Raw genomic sequence first — 23,554 nt, forward strand, 5'->3', positions numbered from 1 at the left:
GGTACGTGTGGAGAATAATTTGGTTTACGTTAGAAATTCTCAAAATTCTGTTTGGTTGCTGGTCATTCCTTCCAGCTCAGTGAAAAATATTGTTTCGGCAATCCACAACAAAGGCCATTTTGGAGTGAAGCGATGTTTGTCGTTCGCTAAGGCCATGTTCCATTGGAGAGGTATGCGTGAGACTTTTACAAAGTATATTCAAGAATGCCTTCTTTGTGCACGAACCAAGTACTTCTACAGGGTGATTAGAAAGGAGCCCTGTCATGTTGAGGTGTCTTCTTCCTTTGAAAAGCAATGACTCGATCTGGTCGGGCCTCTTCCTAAGAGCCAGGGATATAAATATATCTTGTCCATCCTGGACGTCTACAGTCGTTTTGTGTGTTTCTTCCCTCTTCGGACGGCACACACAAGAGAGATTGTGGCGGTCCTTAAGAAGAGATATTATTATCAGCTACCATACCCGAAGTACTTGGTGAGTGACCAAGGTCCGCAGTTCTTGTCGGGCGTCTGGAAAGAGTTTTGTCAAAAACACCGGATAAAACATATACTTACCACGCCATACCATCCGGCCTCTCATGGCATTATCGAACGCAGACATCGTGACCTTCATCGCATTCTCCGCCTATATTGCAGTGACAACCTGTCCAAATGGAGTAATTTTCTAAAATCCGCCCAAGATTTGTGCAATCACTCTTGGTGTGATGCTCTCGGATGTACTCCAGCAGAGCGTTTCTTGTCGTATTCAGCATCCAAGAGCTTCAAAGAAAACTTCGTTTGGCCCAAGGAGACTGTGCAAGTAAAAGAAGACAAGAAATTTGTAGTCTCATATTCCGGCAGCAGTACCGAAGAAGGAAAGAAAGCTGCGGAAACAACAAGATACCATCACAGAAGGTTCTTTGGTGATGGTGAACACTCACCATGTATCGTCAATACCGAAGAAGGTATTCGCCAAATTTATGAATACCTATGTTGGACCATATAAAGTTGTATCCTTAACCCGAAATTCAGCGAGTTTGCAAACTCTGAAGGGAGAAAACATGAAGGGAGGGAGTACAGAGTTTTGACAATCTGAAACTGTTCACATGTTCTGAAGAGAAAAGAAAAGAATTATTAGAAGGATGAAAAATAAAGTTTATAGGTTAAGGTTAGGTTAGGATATTATCATATTATATAGGGTGTATGTATAGTTGTGATTAGGATTGAGAATTCATTCAAATTAAAAAATTTTGTTTTGTCTTGTATAATCTTCAGTATTTGTGTAGTCACAAAAAAATCAACTTAAGAAGAACTCATAAGTTCAGATTTTTTTCCGAAGCTCCCGGAGGATGTTACCTTATGCTCGGCATAACGTAACATGGCCCGGTGCTTTTGGGCACCTTGTATATTGAAAGGGAATTTTAATTTTTTTAGAATGTTAGAAAAACGTGTTTTATTTTGTAGTAGGAAACTGTAGTTCGCAAATTTTGCGTAATTTCAGTTAAGTAAATCGTTTCAACGAGTATTAAATGAAGAATACATGATTAGTAATTATATTTTGTATATTTTTACGTATTTAGCCAAAAATATAACATTATTTTAGAAAATAAGTGTATATTTTAGCTTTTCCAATGGTTTTCAGTTTATTTTTATAGATATTTCGGCATAGGGAATCTTCACAAGAAAACTAAAATTTTAATTTCGTAAATTTTCTTCAACATTCCAAATTAAGAAAGTCAGCCATAATTTCTTCTTGGTGCATCTCTTTGTTTTCGGAGTAAATTTTTGATTGGATAATCCGCAATCACAGCTGTGGCAGATATTTTCGGCTTTCTTTGATCTCAGCACCGAAGCCTATCATCCTATAGTTACGTCACAATTATCTTCCAATTAGGGATCATCTTCTCTTTGTTCTTTGTCTTGCATCAGAAGTTGTCATCGGATATGGACGTGCTGTGTTCGGCGTCTGTATCAGTTTGTTAAAATAGTTATTGTAAAACTGTGATTTCTTCTCGTCTTGCATCTTCAGCCATTATAGGACACAGACGTACAGTGTTCGTCGTCTGTATAAAATTGTTAAAATAATTAGTATTTTAAAACTGTGACTTGTTTTTTCGTCTTACATCAGTGTTGTTCGTATGGAATGGTGCTTCTTGAAAACTTTTACGTTCTCGAACAGCGAGAAATTGTTTAGAAGCAGAATAAGACAGTGGCAAAATACTCAAATCTTGAGTTTGGTGTGTTAGCATCAGAGAAGAAGAAGTTGAGTGGCATTCCATTGTCACTAGGAACGACATCGCAGTTATTTGTGGATGTAAACATATTTTTTTAACCACTAAGGAAATCCCGTAAGAGGATTTAGTGGAAACTATTCATCATAATTTTAAACTCAGTTTGGAAAATCGACGTGGAATGGATTCATGTAAGTAGGAAACTAGTGGAAACAAAATTTCATTCAGGTAGTGACAACTTCTAAATTCTTTGTCTTGGCGGAACAGACGAGTGTGGTTTTTCTTGTTCATGTGTAAAATTTTCAATATGATGTGCTAAGTGCATTAAGTTTTCCCCAACACCTCTCACATGCGGGTCTGGACAATGTGACATCGTGAATTCATTCAATGGGGGGGGGGGAAGAAAGCTAGAATTATCTCAACGCAGAGCGATTGTCATAACAACAAGAAAATGTGTGTACCACACACACATTTTCCCCCAGTGAAAGAGATGTTAGATTCCCTGAAACCTCGAAATTATTCATTTTCGGTAGTACTGCTCGAATTAATTTGTATAATTTGGCATGTTTTCTTTGGTTTTAAAATAATCCTAAACGTTATAATAATAATTTTGGAAGTAAGTATCAGAAATCTCGGCTGAAGTCAAGTGCAAGGGTACATGAATTTTTGCGTAACGGTAACAGGAAACTATCGTCAATAGGTTAAATCTCAGTGATTTTATTCTGATACCCATCGAGTATAAAAATTACAGTTCTAATGATTACTAGTAGAAATATTTTAGTTTTTAAGAAAACACAGAATTTCAGAGCGACACTAAAGTAAATAGCCACTGCGTCTTTGGTTATAATGTGGTAGCAAAATAAACATAAATACATAAATGAGAATGGTGCTTCATAAATATGTGTATGATTTTTTTTCTTGCTTAGGTTAAGTTAGTATAATGTAGCTAGGTTAGGATAGGGATTTTAGGTTTAAGTTGTGTCAATATGTTATATGAGTGTCTACCTGTGCTAGGTTGTCCAGTGAGTCCGAGCTTTAAGAGAGGTAGCGAAAAGCGTAAATCCTTTATGCCGGCCACAATCTCAATGCGCAGAGGATTTTTGAGCACCAAAAGAATAGAGATAGAAAGTAAAATGTAGCTAACCACAACCATATGTAGTGAAGTTTTTTTTCAATAGTGTAGTGTATTTATATTGTGTTATTTTCATTTGTTTGTGTCGATCTAATGTGAATGTTTTGAAAAGTCGAGAATATTAATGAATATGAATATTTCAGGAATATCTGTGAAAAATTAAATAATGTTTAGGTTCTGAAAGTTAGAAAATCGATAATGTTAGTTTCTCAGATGGGTATGTCAGTATGAGCAAGTGTAAAGTTTTCTTTTATCAAATTTCTTGTCCAATCCTCTTTTCATGAATATTGTCAAATAAAATTTACTAGCCGTGGAAAACATCTTTCTTTTCAAGTACAGAATATAATTCTTTAGTAGTTTTAAGAAGTAAAATTTGAGTTACAGTTATATTTGGTATGTAAATGAAGCATGATCAAAGCAAAGAGCAGTACGTACAGACTAACTTTACTGGAAAAATGAAATAGCTGTGAATCAAGGGAAGAGACTTTTCCTTAGTGTGACCGGGGTTGGAAACAACCGAATCTGTAGAAATTTTCTTTATTTTATCAGTTTTAAATCAAAATCTCAGTTTGGATTTTTTTAAGTTGCTCGACAAAATTCTGTTTTGGGATTTGTAAGATTTTTTTTTATTTAGATAGGGCTTCTACAGACAACATTAAGTTCTTCATTGTGCTCATTGCCAGCTCCACTCGTAGGTCGATGTCCTGTGTCTGTAGTCGTGGTTCACAACCTATTTCCGGATGGGATGTGGATAATGAACTGCAGGCCTGGATACCGGACTATGAGTTGAGATGGAAGAGACTTTGGAATCTTTACATTTTCGGGCAAGATTTGAGTTCTATTTTCCGTAGATGATTGGCTTGGTGAGTGTATCAGTGACTGTTGATGACAAGCCCATACGGGCCCAGTAGGTTCGGTGTCACTAGTCAGTGATACATTCAGCATAGCCTATAGTCTCAACACATACAAAACACAATAGTATCAGCATAATTATTTTTATTTTATTTTATTTTTGTTTTTATTTTATTTTTTTAAAGTAAAAGTACACTAAGACCCCGACGTTTTATAATTTTATTGATTTCTTCATCTAAATGTGATTGATGGGAATCTATGCATTTAAAATTATATTGAATTTCATGTACGGCATTTTCAGGAACTAAAATCATTTTACATAATTCTGACATAATTAACGGCTAAAAATACTACCCACTGCTGCAAGAAGTGGTTGCAACATTAACGGTAGAAGCGCAATACCCTTTATAATAAATTACCCTTCTTCAATGCAGTACGCTGTTAAGATAAAGCACGTAAGATCCTTTTATGTCTACGTAAACATTGCTTCTGACGTGAATTTAAAGGTAAGCTTCCTTTTTTGTAGTTTTAGCTACTTGAGAAATTGTTCTTATTAAATCCCCTGAAGCATTTTGTTTTCGTTTTTACTCTTTCATTTTTGCACAGAGCACGGAGCGTGTTGTAGTGTTGTTTCACCTTCAACTTCTTGACATAGACTAAACAAAAATTTCTGCATGTCCTTCTTTTACGTTAGCGTACACATACATTATTTCATCAAGAAAAATATTTGTACGTATTCGCAATGCATCATTTGTTTTCTGTGTTGTCAAATAATAAATCAGTGTGAGGCTCAAGTGTTACTACTTCGAATTTATTCATATGTTTACTATACCGAGACATAATTTGAGTAGCTATATATTGTATTTGTATTTTATCACGAGATTTTTAAATACTATAATATAATGTGCAGTTAAACTAATATCACGTGCATGTTTTCCGTTTGGAAATAAATTTTGAATAATAAATGTTACAGTTAATTTTTTACGATTGTGCATACTTCGTAAACAAATTAGCCACATCACCATAAGTTTCTGACTTTAAATCATAAAGTATTAATAATGAATTTTCCTTAACTTCAAAATCATTCATGTCCGATATTTGCTCTACAAAATGTATTTTTGCACTTGCATCTAATTTTGGTTTTAGTAACACCATACATCATTAAATTTTATACTAAACATTTGATCACGTTCATCAAGTAAACGATTTAAAAAAACAAGTTTTATCAGCCCTTGAAGAACCAGCAATTAAAATAGTAGAGTGGTGTTGAAACATGAACATCTTGTACTCAAATGAATGCATACAATAGAACAATTGCCTCATATACACATATTCATACACACATCCACAAACAGTTAATACCGAGCCTCTGCATGAAGCGAACCAACAAAAACTTCACTGGGTCGTAAATGATAAAGAATAAATAAGAAAATTAAGATTAAGAAATAAATATCTTTAAATGGTTGACGCTCACACATTTAACACCGAGCTTCCACAGGAAGCGATCCAACAAAAAAATTTCATAGAAAAAGAGAAGACAAGCATTCACTCGTTCGTGGGCCTATAACCGTAAGGTACAGTTCCTCGTTTTCGCATGGGTTCATAGTCAGTCACGTTATATTCGTGAATATGTTTACGTTTTTTGTTGATCTCACAGTGTCTGGCTTTCTACAGCTAAAGATGCGGAACCCCGGTCTACGCACAATACTATTTGGATTTTCTATTACTGTGGATTCAATTTGTCCAGACACTAATTTATAGAAATTCAAAGTTAATTTTCTGAGAGGTCCTATCGTTTAGTGTTATCCCCCTAACTTTGAGAATATGCCGAACATACCCTTGGCATCTTAACCTCATATTATAATTTTTGCGATAAAGGTTGTAAACTCCGAACCTTCTGGTACTTCATCTATAGATTACCCAAATAGTTTCCGAGCGGTAACAAAGATTCCTCATTTTTTTTTCTGTAAGTGCATAATACTGTCAGTTTCACAATAGATTGCTCTGTCTGGTCCTAGAGTCGTCAGTAGTACGTACACTCTAAGTCTAAAAAATTAAATGAAATCTTTAGTTTTACGTCCCACGATTATGCCGGTTAGGCTAAAGAAGACGGAGATAATGAGAAATGAATGAAATAGTGTAATGAAGAAAGTGGGACGAAACGGGAAAACACCGAGAAAACCCACGAGCACGGTGTTTCTCCACCACAAAGTCTACATGGAATCGCGGACTAAACGGTGCTAAACGCTACGCTTAAATAAAGTAATTATTCGCAGAATCATCATTCTTTTATTTCTGCTGGATGGGTCCCTGGTTCGACCCTCACGTCATGACCGTCTCCTGAACTTATAAAATGCGTGATTTACAGTGAATCAAGTATGCAGATGACATGGTTATAGCTAAAATCCTAGAATGGGAATGCACCTTTTAGGGCTCAGTCTTATAGTTTTAAAACAAGGAATGTTAACATGTGTTAATATAATCGAATAAATAAATTTTAGTGTTCATACTTTTTTATTCCTACGAAACATAGTTTCTAGTCGAATTTCCATAATTCGATCCAACAAATAATTAACAACGACTTTCCATTTTTAACAGCGAGTATTTTTTAAAATTACGAGTCAAATAATTTTAACAGTTTTAAAGTACTATTTCTCTTTAGAGTAACGAATATTTTATGAGGGAAATAAATATGCCAAGCAAATGAACCAATGAAAAAATTAAATATAGCAAAGTTCATAAAAAGCAACTCAAAATAAAATCCTATGTAATGATATACACAAAAAATAATGCTCAAATAGTGTGTAAATCATTTTTAAAAAAACATGTCAGATATCTTTGATGGATTGTTTGAAAAAAAACTTAGGCAAACAAGGCAGTGTTAAACTTAGGTAATTCTCGTTCAACCCCAGTTAAGTTTAAAGTAGACAACATTACATTCTTTCAAAACTCCAAGGTTGGACTGAAACCTCTGGTACGTGAGGGGCCCCTGGTTCGATCTCAGACCACGCCAAAGCTGAAATTCTAACCTTCACGTACCAGAGAATATAGTTTTAATATAATTACAATCATGAATTGTTTATTGGGGACAGGGGCAGGGTTCTGAGACAGATACAAAAGAAATGAAAGCTTCTGGGGGCCAGGAGCAAGGTCCCGGAGCCAAGCGAGGGTTTTAGGAGCCAGGGGCAGGGTCCTGGGACCACAGGAACTGTAAGAGGCCAAGAATCACAGCCCAATGTCATTCAACCTTCGAAGAAAAGTCCACACCAACCTCTACCTTCGTTGCAATCAACGGTACAAGGTTTTCTCTACCACGTAAACATGACACGAACAAAACAGCTCCATTAACTAGTACAGCACGCAAGTTTCTCTGCCTACTTTCTTGTGGGTATCTGCTGGTTAGTGTTTTCTTCGCTAACTTGCTGTGAACTATGAAAAGCGATATTAGACATTAAAGAAAGGTTGGTACGATTTTATACATTAAATTAGATAAGGTTGGTGCCGAGAACTATGAAGATCTCGTGATATTTTATTCAGCAACAAAATCTACATACCCCGGTGCAGAGGGCAGGGATAGGATGGAGCATCAGTAAAGAGCGCAGTTTATAATGGTTTACAAGCAAAAATTAGTAATACTACTTAAAACGCTTCGTACGTTCATTGCTGTGCGCATACTCTCAATCTTGTTATTGCTGATGCTGAAGTCTCCACATCACACCTTTAAAAATTATTTTGATGTTCTTCAAGATATTTTCATTTTCTTTCTTTTCTTTTCTTTCTTAGTTCTAGTGCTCCTAGATGGTCACTTTTAGCTCTTGGGGATGACATGGCTCTAAAATTAAAGAAAAAAGCCCTAGAAAAAACAATGTATACAACAAAATGAACATACTGCTGTTAGCTGTGTAGAAGAGAGAATTCCTCATGTTCAAAAGTCCCTTTCCGATTTGACTGAGAAGTAAGAGGCTAGATAAGTTGAGAGCAGCTGAGCCCTTAAAAGAGGAAATAGAGACATTTGAATTTGTATTGATGTTAGTCATTTGAGAAGAGATCCAAATGTTCATGTATGTAACTTCCAAAATTCTGCAATCTTCGATATTGATCTGCAAGTACCAAAGAAAAATCTAAAGAAATCACTTCAGTGAATGAAATATCTTCGGGGAAAGTATGACGAGCTTGTAAAATCTACAAACGACCTGTGCTTGAAGTTCTGTATCTTAGAAAGATTTCAAGAGAAACACAAAAGGTTTGAAAAGAAATATTTTGATGGACTGGCTACGGATAGTAGACTAGAGGTATCGGAAGATTCATTCCGAGTTACTGTATTTTATCCTATTCTGGATTGTATTGTGTCACAACTTAGCACCTGTTTCCACGGAATGACTGAAGTGCTCAATAGCTTTTCTCACCCCAAGTTTTGTCTGTACCTTAAAAATACATTCAGAAATCTTTATATGACTTAAAGTACACTAGTGATGTAAGCTCAGATTTTCCACTGCAAATATTGGTATTCATAGATTATAATGGGGCTATAAGGTAACCTTCGAGCAAATCGGAAAATAGTTTTTTTGTTCTTTGTGGAAAACGGGTATTCTACGTCTTTTCCTAGTGTGCTTACCGCATTTGTATTTTGGCTCGAGCTGGGATCGAACCAGGGACCCCAAGCACCAGAGATGAACAGTATACCACTGAGCCACCGCGCAACATATTTGTTTGTGTGTGTGTGTGTGTGTAAAGTGTCGGGAACATACATCGAGTTCATAGAGAACAAATATCCCATTCCAATACTTAAAATGTAACAAGAAACTGATAAGAAACCTTTGTGAGTTTATCAATTATTTCAAAAAGAGAAGATTCCACTGTTTCTTCACATATTGCCTTGCCTATGTAATGAAATAACTACCTAAAAGTTCCTTATGAAGATTATTTTAGTAACAGAATAAGGAATGCTTTGATTCTATTATGTTTAACACTTGTAAACCATAATTTCAATATTGGAATTTTGTATAATCAACACCTTAGAGCAGATATCTGTATTGTAAAACTACCATTATTAGGTATAAAATGTATTAGAAATAATTACGATTCCATAGAATAAGTATATAGTGCGTTCCACGAACAACACTAAGGTCCACCTCCTGAAGAAACCAAGGCAGATAGAAACACGAAACCGTTTGGAACCTTCAAGGGACATAAAAGGCACCATTATGCACAAGGAGGGCTAAAGGCGGTTACTGGGTGTAACCCAAAAAATTTAAATAGCAAAACCCATCGTGTGGTACCTCGTTTGAAAGGTAATCACGAGTAAAGACCACTTGTGAAAATTGTAAGTTGCTAGCATGTCCGTAGCCAACATGGCGGCCATCCGTAAAGGACGGTCGAAGTGCGTTCAACGAATAACACTAAAGCTCGTCTCCAGAAGAAACGAAGTCAGATAGAAACATGCAACCTTTTGGAACTTTCAAGGAACTTAAAAGGCAACATTATGCTGAGAAGGAGAATCCCCCACAAGGGGGACTAAAGGGGGTTACTGGGGGTTACTGGGGGTAACTCAAAAATTTTAAATAGCAACCCCCATCGTGTGGTACCTCGTTTGAAAGGTAATCACGAGTAAAGACCACTTGTGAAAATTGTAAGTCGCTAGCATGTCCGTAGTCAACATGGCGGCCATCCGTAAAGGACGGTCGAAGAAACATTGCAAACCTGTAAGCAAAGAGTAACATAGTATGATTTGGAACATACCTCATTAATGCAGGAGATACTCGAAGTGTGCACCGCCCACTTCCTGGCAGTAATGTAAACGTTGGACGAACTCCTCTCGAACACGGGTAAAAGTCATTACCGGTATAGAATGACAGGCATCAACTATGCGTTGGCGCAACTCCGCAATGCTGTTCGGCTGCGTGCGGAACACTATAGTCTTCAAATAGCCCTAGAGACAAAAGTCGGGTGGAGCAAGGTCTGGCGAACGGGCTGGCCATTCAATGGTGCCGCGACGACCAATCCATCGTCGCGGAAACTCACTATCTAAATAGTCACGTACAAGGCGGTGAAAATGGAGAGGACAGCCGTCATGCTGAAAAACGGGCGGAATCTCTCCAAATTATTGCGGATTCTCTTCCATTGCCTCGACAATCAACGGTGCAATAAAGTCTTGCAGCAGCGCCAGGTACTTCTCACCCGTTAATATTCCATCGATGAAGATGGGCCCGATTATGTGACTACCTAAGATACCCGCCCAGACATTCAGCGACTCTGGGTGTTGAGTGTTGCCTTCACTAAATACATGAGGGTTTGTGTCACACCAATATCGGCAGTTATGCCTGTTGACCTTGCCATTCAAGTAGAACGTACTCTCATCGCTGAAACACACGTTTGTCAGCACTATGGTTCCACGTGCCAATGCCTCACACATCTGCTCACAAAACTCGATACGCATATCGGGATCATGTTCACTTAACTCCTGGACCATATGTAGTTTGTATGGATGCAAGGTATGTATCTTAAGATTCTGTATGTCGTTGTGCGTGACACACCACACGTTTGAGCCACAGTTGTTATGGACCGTTGAGGATGCAAATTCAGCTCCGCCAACACTTGTATCTGTGTTTCTTCCGTAGCAACACTAGAGTTTCGAGGCTTTGGGGCATTGGTCACACTGCCTGTCTTAAAGAATTTGATTAATAAATGGCGTACAGAAGAAACACTAATTGGGTTGCGCACATGTTGTTCATTGAACAACCGTGCTGTTGCACTGTACGAACGATTCGTAGTACCAAAGAGTAACACAATTTCAATTCTCTGTTCAAGAGACCACATTATGTATGCAATGTAGGATGGTCAAACGCACCAGCACAAACACACGTCTGACAAGGTCCAACACCAAAGCGCCACCACGGGCAACTCGTCGTCATGAACTACATCTCCTCGTCCGTAAGAGTAGCAGTTCGACAGTAGCGCAATGGTAAAGTGTTGGTTCAGTACACGTGCGGTCCGGGGTTCGAGCCTCGGAGGGTTCAGATTTTTCAATAATATTATGGTACTCTCTTTTCTATCGGTTTCAGTTCAATTTGTATGTTTTGTATTTGCAATACTGTTATAGTGTTAGTTGTGTGGTATGTGTATTGTGCATTCGTTCCGAACTAGACCTACGTTAGACTTTAGAGTTTGTTGTGGACACGGTCTGGTCTCTATACGCGATTACTTTTCCAGCGAGGTACCACACGATGGGGTTGCTATTCAAAATTTTTGAGTTACCCCCAGTAACCCCCAGTAACCCCCTTTAGTCCCCGTTGTGGGGGACTCTCCTTCTCAGCATAATGTTGCCTTTTAAGTTCCTTGAAGGTTCCAAAAGGTTTTATGTTTCTATCTGCCTTCGTTTCTTCAGGAGGTGAACCTTAGTGTTATTCGTTGAACGCACTTCGACCGTCCTTTACGGATGGCCGCCATGTTGGCTACGGACATGCTAGCGACTTACAATTTTCACAAGTGGTCTTTACTCGTGATTACCTTTCAAACGAGGTACCACACGATGGGGGTTGCTATTTAAAATTTTTGAGTTACCCCCAGTAACCCCCTTTAGTCCCCCTTGTGGGTGATACTCCTTCTCAGCATAATGTTGCCTTTTAAGTTCCTTGAAGGTTCCAAAAGGTTTCATGTTTCTATCTTCCTTCGTTTCTTCAGGAGGTGGACCTTAGTGTTATTCGTGGAACGCACTGTATATTCTCTCCCAATACATTGTAAAGTGTTTTACATACGACTTTATACATCAGAAAGGAAAAATAAACAATGAAACACAATTTGCGTGATCATCAAATTTTTTGTTTTCTTTTTGTCTGTCTTCGATGGCAAAAGGTTGACCACCGTTATTATATACATTAAATTAGTTAATCAATAAAGTACCATTACTTGATTTGAAAGATGAAGGTTCTGTGTCTATTTCTTTCCCTACCAATAAGCTTTCAATAGTATTATAACGACACAATATAATTGGAATCTTATATTAAGAGCTAATTATATTAATTGTGTAATTAATATCAGTACTACATACCGTGTAGTATCTGCCAGTGAACTATTATCTAATGAAAATAGTGAAGGTCGACAGAAAGTTGAGTTATGAAAGTTGTTGAATAACCGCTGTTAGTTAAACTCTGATGCAACAAGCACAAAAAATGTCTCTGGAAGAAAGCAGCGCTACCAGTGTGTTGAAGTAAACTACTGTGATTCTTTCTGCACTACCTAATCATGAATTGACTATTGACACGCTACTATTATATGAGATGAATACGCTATAAACGATTTTACAATCTTTGTGGTCACAGCGAGTGGTTAAATGCAACAGCGAAAAGGAACAAAGTCTCGCGAGGATAAATCGAGCATTGTTTCTCTTTCCTGTAAAAGGCACAAACTGATATAATCCTTACTTTGCAGAAAAGTCCGTTAGATGACAATTGCATTTATTTTCTTTGTGACATCTTCACATAAGTTTTCATATCATAACATTTCACTTTACAATCCTGTTCCTGTTTAAATATTAAAAGTAAAGGCCGCATTTTGTTGTCGGAACTGAGCAAGTGTGGAATAAAATATTAGGACTTCGAAAGCATATCGCTAAAAGGAAATAATAACCAAGAAAAAACTGTTAACGAAGTCACTATCCGGAAAGACAGTAATCAAGATAAAAAATATTTAGTTAGACACAAGGACATACAGGATAAGAGGATAAAGGACTTTTTGGTAAACTCCTTAAAAAATTAGTTTGCGATAGTACTGTAATGGAGACATATAATTGATGTCTTAAAATGCAATTATATTATCCTAATTATGTTATTGATATTAATGCGATGTACCGTGTAGTATCTGCCAGAGAACTATTATCTAATGAAAGCAGTGGAAATCGGCCACAAGCTCAGCAATAAATATTATAATTGAGTAACTGTATTTATTTGCTAGAGCAAGGAAAGGTTGATATCCAAAAATACAGATAGTCTGATAGTAGTTGAAATCCAGTTTGTGTAAGTGTGGATATATGTAAAATGATTCACAAAAAGGAAAAAGTATGGCAATTTATATGTTGTGAGTGTAGAAGTTCTGTACACGCCACCAGAATAGTCATTTTCAATTGACCAATGAATGCCATAGGAGCACACGTTTACAAATCATAGGAAGGGGAGAGAGAACATTTAGAGCGAACGAAGGGGAGGATACGAATCTGGGGAATTCAATAAAAATATGCTGATAGTGTATCCTTTGTGATGAATCCATGAGTAATATGTGTGAAACCATAAACTAAATTGTCTTGCTTACAATCATTAGCCTTTCTCAGCATCAGGTACCTGAATTCTCCTTCTCCTCTCGGTGCGATTTACTGAGAAGAAAAGCAGCAAAAATGCGATGTCACAGGGACTTTGTTTCGAAATAGCTGCAGTAGTCTGTTCACGAAATTATACTTCGTCAATGGTCTATTGCTTAGTGACCTAAATTTTTGAGGTTGTTTTCCGTTATCAGTAAGAGAAAAAAGCGCTTAAGAAGACTGACCTCACGAAATTCTATTTCCACTTCATGTCTCATTTCTCCCCTCCCCTTCATTGTCAATATTCATATTTGTTGAGATTGGATGAGTTTGAGTAATGAAGTGTAATTGAGTTCGACCAAGTCAGATCAAAATTCAATTGGTAAGTGTTCTCACAGCAGAGATATTGGTTTTTCAGGTCAAACCTGATTTGAAAATGGTAGAAAGTAATAATAGATGAATGGACTAATAAATTTGACATTTTACCTCAATCAGTGGCGTATTTAGGGGGGGCTTCCGGGCTTAAGCCCCCCGAAATCTTACTTCTATAGTAAAGTATATGAAATATCTTGCAGAATTTTCACATTTTCAGGCAAAACCCCCCTCCCCCGAAAGTTAGCAAAGCCTTCCCCGAAACAAAATCGTAAATACCCCACTGACCTCAATGAACGACACTTAAGGCTAGGTTATAAGGTCGAAGAGCTAAAGAGTTATGTGACAGTGGAATAGAATAAGATTATGGGCATGCACTGTAACATTCTTCAGTATAACTACTATGAACAACTATCACATCGTTTGCAACTTGAGATTGGTATTAAAATAACCACCAATCATCGTTAATATGATTTGTTAAATAATATAATTTGTTGTTATTTTAATATAAAACTTATTGCGAGTCTTACGTTTTATATCATTTAGCAACAACACCATGATGACAACATATTTTTCAACAATTTTGCACAGATAGAAGAACTTTAGATTGTGTAGAAAGTATTTTGAAGTTAACATGAGTAAGCTTTCGAGAAAATCTGATGATGTTCTTGTTACTGCTAGTCATTCCCGAAGATACAGTATATTTGTCTCACCTTATTCAAAACCATTATTATTATTATTATTATTATTATTATTATTATTATTATTATTATTATTATTATTATTATTATTATTATTATTATTTCTTTTGGAAGATCCTGGAATTAATGAGAGTTTTGTTTTAGGTTAGAGTCTGGAAATGTTTCTTCCACGTTTTGCGGTCTTCAGTTTTTACTTTTAACTCCCAATATTTTCTTCTATTTTTCAAATTACCGATCAGTTATGTTCTTTTTCTTCCTATTCCTCGCTTTCCTTCCGTCATTCCCATCTATGACAATATGAAGAAGAAAATTTCTTCGCAAGATATGTCCAATTCAATTGGCCTTCCTACGAAAGATGCTAGCTAAAGCGTCCTCTTCACTCCTATCCATTTTGAAACATCCTCGTTTGTTACTCTCTACGCCCATTTTATCTTTTTCATCTTCCTTGAATACTACATTTCGAAACACTCTAAATATTTCTTCTCTAACTTCTGTAATCTCCAAATCTATGAACCAGACAGTCCAATATTCCATATATAAAACCTGACCAACTTCTTTCTTAGTCAAAGTTAAGAGTGAGCTTTTCATGTTGAATGCTTCTTTCGGCTATGGCAATTCTTGACCTGATCTCTTTGGTGCAGTAAGTCTCTCTCGTCAAAATACTTCTCAGATACCAGAAATGATCGACCTCTTCAAGTTTTCTTTGTTCTAATCAGACCCTTAAAGACACATTTCTACGAGATATTTTCATGACTTTTGATTTTTCGATGTTGATAATCATACTATATAGTTTCCCAGTGTAAACTATTTTGTCAATCATCTCTTGTAGTCCTTGTTTGGTTCTAGCTATAATAAGTGTATCTTCTGTATACCTGATCTTGTTAATGATCTGTCCTCTTATCTTGAAATCTCCAATTCCCATTAATAACATTAGTGTTGCCCCGAGACGAGACATTTCTCGTGTCTCGTCTCGTCTCGTCTCGTAAACGAGACGAGACACGAGACGGGACAGAACCCTCTTAGACGAGACACGAGACGAGACGGGACGTCTCGTGAAATGTCTCGTCTCGTCTCGTGTCTCGAAAATGAAAACGCTGGCGGGAATGGCCAAGACTGAAATTGCCAGTGGTCATATAGATTGCAAAAGGAAAATCCCCTTTGTGAGAAAACATGTTGAAAAGCCTTCATAGAAAAGTGTCCTCTGTCTATTGAATGAAACAATCGTGATACATGAGCTTCCAGGAATATCATCCTTAATGTCTTGTCCCCAATTCCCCTTGCTGTAAACTGAGGAATTCTCATTTTTTTTTTTTAATTTCTGGCTGGAATGATGACAAACAAAATCAAAGACAGGGAAGATTTTTACAAGGTCAAGAAACCGAACTACCACCACCATCTATTCAATTTGAAAATTGGGTAAGGTCTACACTTGTCTTTATTCTCTGGTGGCGGTATTCTTTTTGCTATATGAACCGAAAACGGCAATTGAAGTATGTCATCTTGCAACTAAAATTTTGTCTTCTCTCTCTCTCACACACACACACACACATACACACACACATAAAAACACACTTTTACCATTTTACCTCTTCGTTTGGTAAAATTTACCATTAAAATTTACCTCTTCGTTTGGAAGGCGGGCAGACGACAAAAGAAGCAAAGATATTATCGACGAACCCTTCAAGTTGTTTGCTTTCAGCAAATTTATGATACTAATAATAACACTTTAGGTAAAGAAGTTTTACAGGGGGACCTTCGTTTTGTTACGCGGAAATGTTTGATCTGACCAGAGTGCGAAATTGCCCTCTGCTTCGAGAGGAGGGGAATACTTCCCTTTCCTAGTGAATAATATTCGTTAAGACCTGAATTATCTTCAGAAATTGTTTCTTACAGGCGCACTAAACCTCGCGAACTTGATAAGTGTAAAGAACATTTGGTATAATATTCATGGAACTCCGTTGAAAGCAGAAAATATCATGAGAATGATCAAAATTCGAACATTGAAGAATATAATTAACAGAAAAGAAATAGGATACCCAAACCATATTTTTAAACCTACTATAAAATGTATATCCTACATTTTTACTAATTCCTTACTCCCTTGAAATTATTCTGGGGAGGATATTCTCTCCATTTTTTTCAAACTGAAATCCTTTTATCCCGTACGATTTCCCCCCTGACACAGTACGAAAAAACAAATGTTGTTAAAATCCATACACATGACCCTTCCGGGACTCAACCCGGGGCCTTCAAGCCGATGGTCTATCGCCGCAGACCGCTCGGCTTGGTATGAAGATGTACGTTGTATGATTGCGAATAGATCCCGACAATATAAGGAACTTTAATCCAAAAGTTAACTTTTTTTTTAGCCATTAGCTAATCTGGGTGTACTGTCATGAGTTTGTTACACACACCCCGCGGTTATGGGAACAGATTTGAACCATGGAGATGAAGACTGGCCCCAAGCATTCTTTCGTCCGATGTGTCGTTCAGCTCCCATTACTATGGCACTTTAAGTAGAGCTTAGTGTGCAGTAACATATAAAATTTCAATCAAATACTTTCCATTACTCAATAAAATTATTTGGTTCCGAGCTTTTTTTAAAAAAAAAAAAATTGCAACAAATCTATATATGCTAAAATGAAAGTAGTTTTTGGATTGTTATGGGTTAATACTGTGAAACCTAAAGGCTGGAATATATGAAATCAAAGTGTACACACATATCTATCTCTCTAGTTATCTATATATCTTTCCATCTCTCTCTCTCTCTCTCTCTGTATAAGTGGGCTGATAGTATACGATAGTGTCGGGGATGATGACACCTTTACATCGAACTTTGCTTGTCGTATAAACATTATTTAACATTAGTGTTTTCATCTTCGACGTACCTATGAGCAATTTACTGTATATTCGTGTATTGAAACTGGTGAAACAAATTTCAATGTTTTAGAATAAAAAAAAAAATAAGCCAGGGTCGAGATGCCTCAGACAACTAACAGCAGAGATATATTATCTTGTAAACTATTTGTCCTTGCCTTGTGAGCTTATTTGAATTTATTTTTAAGACCTTTAGGCAACTTTGGCCGAATGGATGATGATGGGAGAATTAGTGGAATGAAGAAAGTGGTAGGATACTAGACAACTTCGAGAAAACACACACATTCGAAAAATGAAATGAAATCTTTGAGTTTTACGTCCCACGGTTATGCCGGTTAGGCTAAAGGAGACAGTGATGATGAGTAATGAATGAAATGGTGGAATGAAGAAAGTGGGAGGAAACGGGAGAACCCCGAGAAAACCCACGCACACGGTGTTTGTCCACCACAAAGTTCACTTGGCGGGGCTGGGATCGAACCCGAGACCCCAAGCACCAGAGGTGAACGCTCTACCACTAAGCCACCGCGGTCCCCACACACATTCAATGTTTGTCCACCACAAAGCTCACATGGCACTAACCGAGATCGAACCGGCTACCACATACACCAGAGGTAAAGGCTTCACGGTGTAGCTACCGTGACATTTCTTGTCTTATGTGTTCTGGGTAATACTTGTAACTTACAAGGGAAGAGAGGGAGATTATATATCGAAGTGGAAGATGGTTTATATACCAATCGAAAGCACTAATGAAGCCTATTACAAAACTGTAATAAAAATTTTCCGAATAGTCGAGCTAATGGCAAACATTATGAAGTGAAGGAATGGGAACCTAGAGTGAATTACGTACCTGGAAAATGCGACGTCAAATACGCTCCTTTGGTAGATCCTAATAAGATATTACTACCGCCACTTCATATCAAGTTAGGACTTATGAAAAACTTTGTCAAAGCCATGGACATATCTGGTGAAGGTTTCAAGTATTTGCGACATAAGTTCCCTAACCTGAGTGATGCTAAGATTTCAGCGGGAGTGTTTATTAGTCCCCAAATTAGGAAATTAATGCTTGATGATAGCTTTGACAGCAAGTTAAACAGTGCTGAGCTAGCTGCCTGGACAGCATTTAAGTGTGTTGTGCGCAACTTTCTGGGCAATAACAAAGCTGAGAGTTACACAGAAATCGTACAGGACATGATACAGAAATACAAAGAGTTGGGTTGTAGGATGTCTTTAAAAATCCACTTTTTGCACTCCCACCTCAGCTTCTTTCCTGCTAACCTAGGTGCTCTCAGCGACGAACAGGGGGAAAGATTCCACCAAGATATAATGGCAATGGAGAAAAGGTACCAGGGACGATGGGATCCTTCAATGATGGGGGACTATTGTTGGGGTCTTGTTAGAGAATGCAACATTTCTTACAAAAGAAGGAAGTAGTGTACGTTTTTGTAACCCAATGGAAGTTTCATATATTGTGATAGTTTTGATTGTCTTTTCATGACCTTTTGGTACATTTGTATTATTGTTTATTGTAAATTGTCACACTTGTAAATTATATTGTATTATATTTTATATATGTGTTTGTGGTAATAAAGCAAAACGTTTTACCTCAACTTAAGAGATCTGAAAGCATTACTATAAGGTGCAATAAACAGTACACACAGTATACATACAAACATATTTATTTCTCTAGAAAGAATAAAGCGATTATTACGAAACTTGGAGGGTTTGTTAAATATGAATCAAAGTATACTTAGGTATAATTTCTATGTTAGTATATGCAAGGGGACAAGATCTTGGGGTGTAAAATAAACGAAAAGGGAAATTTTTGAGGGATTTTCCCGAAAATCCCTCTGTTACGGGAAAATCGTACGTGATGGGGAAAAACCGAGTGCATATTCAAATTCAGCGCAAAAAGTTCCTTTAAGAACGGGTATTTCCTTTTATGTAACTAAACCTTTGTTAACTAGTGACATTCACTGTAAATGTTGAATAATTAGAGAGACATTCTACATTCTTGTCTGATTTCTCTTCCACACTATTGGTTTCTTCTTCATTCAAGTGCAACTTCACTCATTGTCCTATGTACAGGATGCGAATGATTTGTCGGTCTCTATACTAGACTCCGATTAAGTATTTTCAGAAGTTTGGTCTAATTGACCAAGTCGAAAGCTTTTCACCAGTTGATGAAGCACAAACTAAATTCTTCTATCTCATCTATCTTACTTTCAGTCGCCTGATCAGTATGCGCGCAGAGTGGGGAGTAAGACCAATGGTTCTGTGATTACTGCATTTCGTTGCCTGCTTTTTCTTAGGCAATGCATCCATTGTTATATCAAGATTCCCTTGGTCATTCTCTATTCAGGTAGATCATGTTAATAAGCGAAGTCAGTACTTTCATTGCATTCTCCCCTAATCCCTTGAGTAAATATGCTGGTATGTCGTGGACTTCAGTGTTTTTTCTACCTTCGCGTAGCTTGTGCTACTTCACTTTTCACTATACTGGGTCCTTTCTTTTCATCCACCTCCTCCTCTGCTTCGATCGTAATATCTTTCGAATGGCTCTTCTGATCATATAGATCCTTTATGTATTCCGCCCAGATTCGGAGGACAGTGAATACATGATATCGTTGATATTCGATTTCAAATGAGAGTATACTTTTGTTAGCTTTACCTCCTAATTCTGGAACTTTCTGATATGTCAGATCATATCTACCACGTCGTTGAAGGTGAAATATTTCTTCAAATATGTTCCATGTACTTACCTTTGGGCTTGTCAATCTCTCCTCTCAATTTATTATTCAGCGTTATGAATTCTTTGATGTCCGTGGTTTTCTTCTTCTGAGTTTCTCCATCTTCTTAAGCATCGCTTCAGTTAACCATGATTTTCTTAATGCGTTTCCATCTTCGGTGCTGCGGGATATGTTTAGTAGAGTATGTTTAACTTTACCCAGCTATTTTCTACATTATCTACCATATCGCCAACTGCACATAACTTTCTTCAATATTTTCCTTCTCATCACTGTCTATACTTCTTAGTCGCTCTAGATCCAATTTATTTTTCTATATTGGCTTTAACCAGGTTTGTACTTCCGTTAGTAGGAGATTGTGGTTCGAAACAATGTCCGCCGTGGTGGTGTCTTCACGTCTCGTACATTATCCTTAAAATGTTGCTTGACAAGAATGTAATCGATTTGATAGCGTTTCTTATCTGCCAGGCGTTTCCAAATGTACAGGTTGTTTTTTCTTTTCTTAAACCATGTATTCTTCACTACCATATCATGTTTCCTATAGAAGTTGATAAGCATTTTGCCCAGTATATTTCTTCTACCTAGACCCAATGATTCCATCACCTTACTCGCGGCTTTTTCTCCCACTACGCTGTTGAAGTATTCCGTTACTATGGCACTGTTCTTACCATTTCCCTCCTGATTCAGTATGTTTCTAATCTCGTCATTATTCTTCTATTTCATTGTCATCATGTTGTTGGCATATGCACTTGTATTATCACAATATCCATTGATTTTGCACTTGGCGGTCACTGCAACATTTCACATTGGTTACACTGTTTTCTATTTCATTCCTTATTGCTATTGAGACACCATTCTTGGCCTTAACGCTACATGAACAGAATATTGTGTAATATTTCGATACTTTTACCTTTCTCTGACCATTGCAATTCATACAAACCCATTATGTTCATTTTGCATTTATCTAGTTCCATTATTACATTTTCAAGTTTACCTGCATGTCAGAAAGTTTGTATGTTCCAGGTTCCTATGCAGTGAAAGTTATCATTTTCTCCTTTGATGATTCTTCCCGGAATAGTCCCCACTCGGAGATCTAAACGGAGGGGTATTTTACCTCCGGAATATTTCACCTCAGGAAGAACCATTAGGTATTTGTTCTCCTTCTTCATCCATCCTGGAAAAATTACGTGATAGTATTCACATTTCCCTTTCCATGTCTCCATGCCATTGACCACCTTGTGGTTCCTCTGTCTTTCAGACTAGTTTTGCCTCTAAGGTCAAGAAGGTGCCATGGACTCTGCATGCTCATCTGCCCTCCGACGAGACTCTTGGCACCTGGTAAAGACTGATTCCTTATCCTAAGTCAGTTGGGATAGTTCGGAATCAGTTTTCCGCCCAAGACATTGCCCGCTTTCTCCCGCGAGAAGGTATAGGTTGGGATTCTCCCTTCGTTTAAGGTGACACTTGAAGACATTTTTCAAATTTCTGCAGCACTTTTAGAAGCACTAAAACTATCACCTGCAATATTCCTTTTTTCTTGACAACTATAATCCAATATGATTTGAGCTCGTTCCACACTACGTTACTCGTAAACAATGCTCACCACTACAAATTAATGTCTAGAAACTTAAATACTTCTTCATATATATAATTCAAATTGAATTATACTAGGAGTAATGTGTATATTTTTCGTAGAAATATCACTAGTCGGTCATTGCTTAAACCACCATGGGCTGTCAATAGATTGAAGAAAAAAATAGTTATAAAACAGATGTTAGTTTGATCTTTGAGGAACATAAAATCATTTCAAACTGATACTGGAAATTTGAAAAAAAATGTAAAGTACGTCGACAAAGACGTCGCAAATTTGAGGCATACATGCTATCTCGCGCATTAATGAGAAAATTGAAGCCTTTGGCACGGTATGTGATGTGCGCATGAGATCTGGTAGTCATCGTGAATAGTTCACTGTAATGAAACGTGTCTATATGCTATTGGTGATCACTTAAAGCATTAATGTGATGCAGAATACAAATATGACTTTTACCATATGATGATTATGAAGACCTAATATATTCAAGTTTTTATTCAGATGTATTTTGCGTTGAAGTATCTACATAATTATTGGATCCTCTACATAGGCCTATATGTATTTGTTTAGAACTTAGATATATAGAATCTTACCTGAAACTGAAGCCACGTACTGCGGAAAACGTCTCGCTTTCTCTTTTACGTCATCTTCTTTGAAACGATAACACACTACAGCTTCATTGGTAGTGAAGATTTCTGATTTCAATTCCATTGTGTTCTACCTACAACGAGATTTAAAAGTGAAAACCATACTGCTTTGTTTTAAACGCAATACTATAAATTAACGTAATTACACAACTAAATTAAACCTACTTTTTATTATAGCCTAAAAAGGAACACTTTAACCAGATACCACATTTTCAACTTGATATGCATCAGGCCTGTATAGCCAGAAAAGTAAGACATGGGGAAGGGGGATAATTTTTGAGGTGCTAACTTCAGTACAAGACATATTCATAGTGTGTCTATTATGAATGTGTCTTGTATTTATTATGAAATCTGATTTTTCTTAATGAGCTACGTAAGAACAAAGGATTCGAAGTGCATTGTAAATTAGTAGAGTTTAGTGTACTGTACCTAGGTAGTTATAACAGCTTCTGAAAATTTAAGATTTATTACAAAATCAATACGTAGTATTATCAAGCGAATATACAATATAACATTCCTGCTTGAAGAAGATAAAACCACCTGAAACTTTCATGAAAATAAAAATAAAATATTGAAGCAGTTAAATTAGCACGATAAATGAAATGCTGCTTCCGCCAAAAACACTTGAATTTTTGAAAGCAACGAATGACTTAGTTCATCTCTCCTTCAGCAGTGATATCAAATTGTTGTCAAGTCAATAAGAACAGAAACCTCCACGTTAACAGAGGAGTCAGCTAAAAAGAAAAACTCTTGCTTTCTGTCGATAAATAATGGACCAGAAATACTAACATCTGGAACTAAGTTATTTATCCACCCCACCTCACTAGCGGTATCAAATCGTAATAAGAATATCTTAATAGGTGCTTCCTTTCTGACCAAAAGTTGTAATCTATTAATACCGTCGGTATAACTACTCTTCAATATAACATATACCCAAAATCCCAGGAAAATATTTCTTAGTTACAGAGACATAAAGCTTCAAACAATCCAAAAATACTGTATGCTGCTTACGTCATAGCAGCAGAAACAAACCGTTTTGGCGTGACGTCATATATCGGTTTCCGTCTTTGAGCCGTATGGAAAGCTTCAGGGAAAACTTTCATATTGCAGTTTCTTCCCGTAAACTACAAATAGATTTAATG

The 23,554-nt window shown here is 36.9% G+C and overlaps 1 protein-coding gene across 1 annotated transcript in view; it reads right to left on the reverse strand.

Annotated features, from left to right (window-relative positions):
* Positions 1-23,554, reverse strand: part of LOC145666789 (facilitated trehalose transporter Tret1-like) — a 99,986-nt gene that overhangs the window by 25,699 nt on the left and 50,733 nt on the right. The window contains exon 2 of the mRNA XM_081734348.1: positions 22,359-22,486. Coding sequence (XP_081590474.1) covers positions 22,359-22,476 — 118 coding nt within the window. The 5' untranslated portion in view covers positions 22,477-22,486. The remainder of the gene's footprint in view (positions 1-22,358; positions 22,487-23,554) is intronic.

Source organism: Thermobia domestica, chromosome 12 (genome assembly GCF_964235325.1).
Source record: "Thermobia domestica chromosome 12, izTheDome1.hap1.1, whole genome shotgun sequence".
Lineage (NCBI taxonomy): Eukaryota > Metazoa > Arthropoda > Insecta > Zygentoma > Lepismatidae > Thermobia > Thermobia domestica.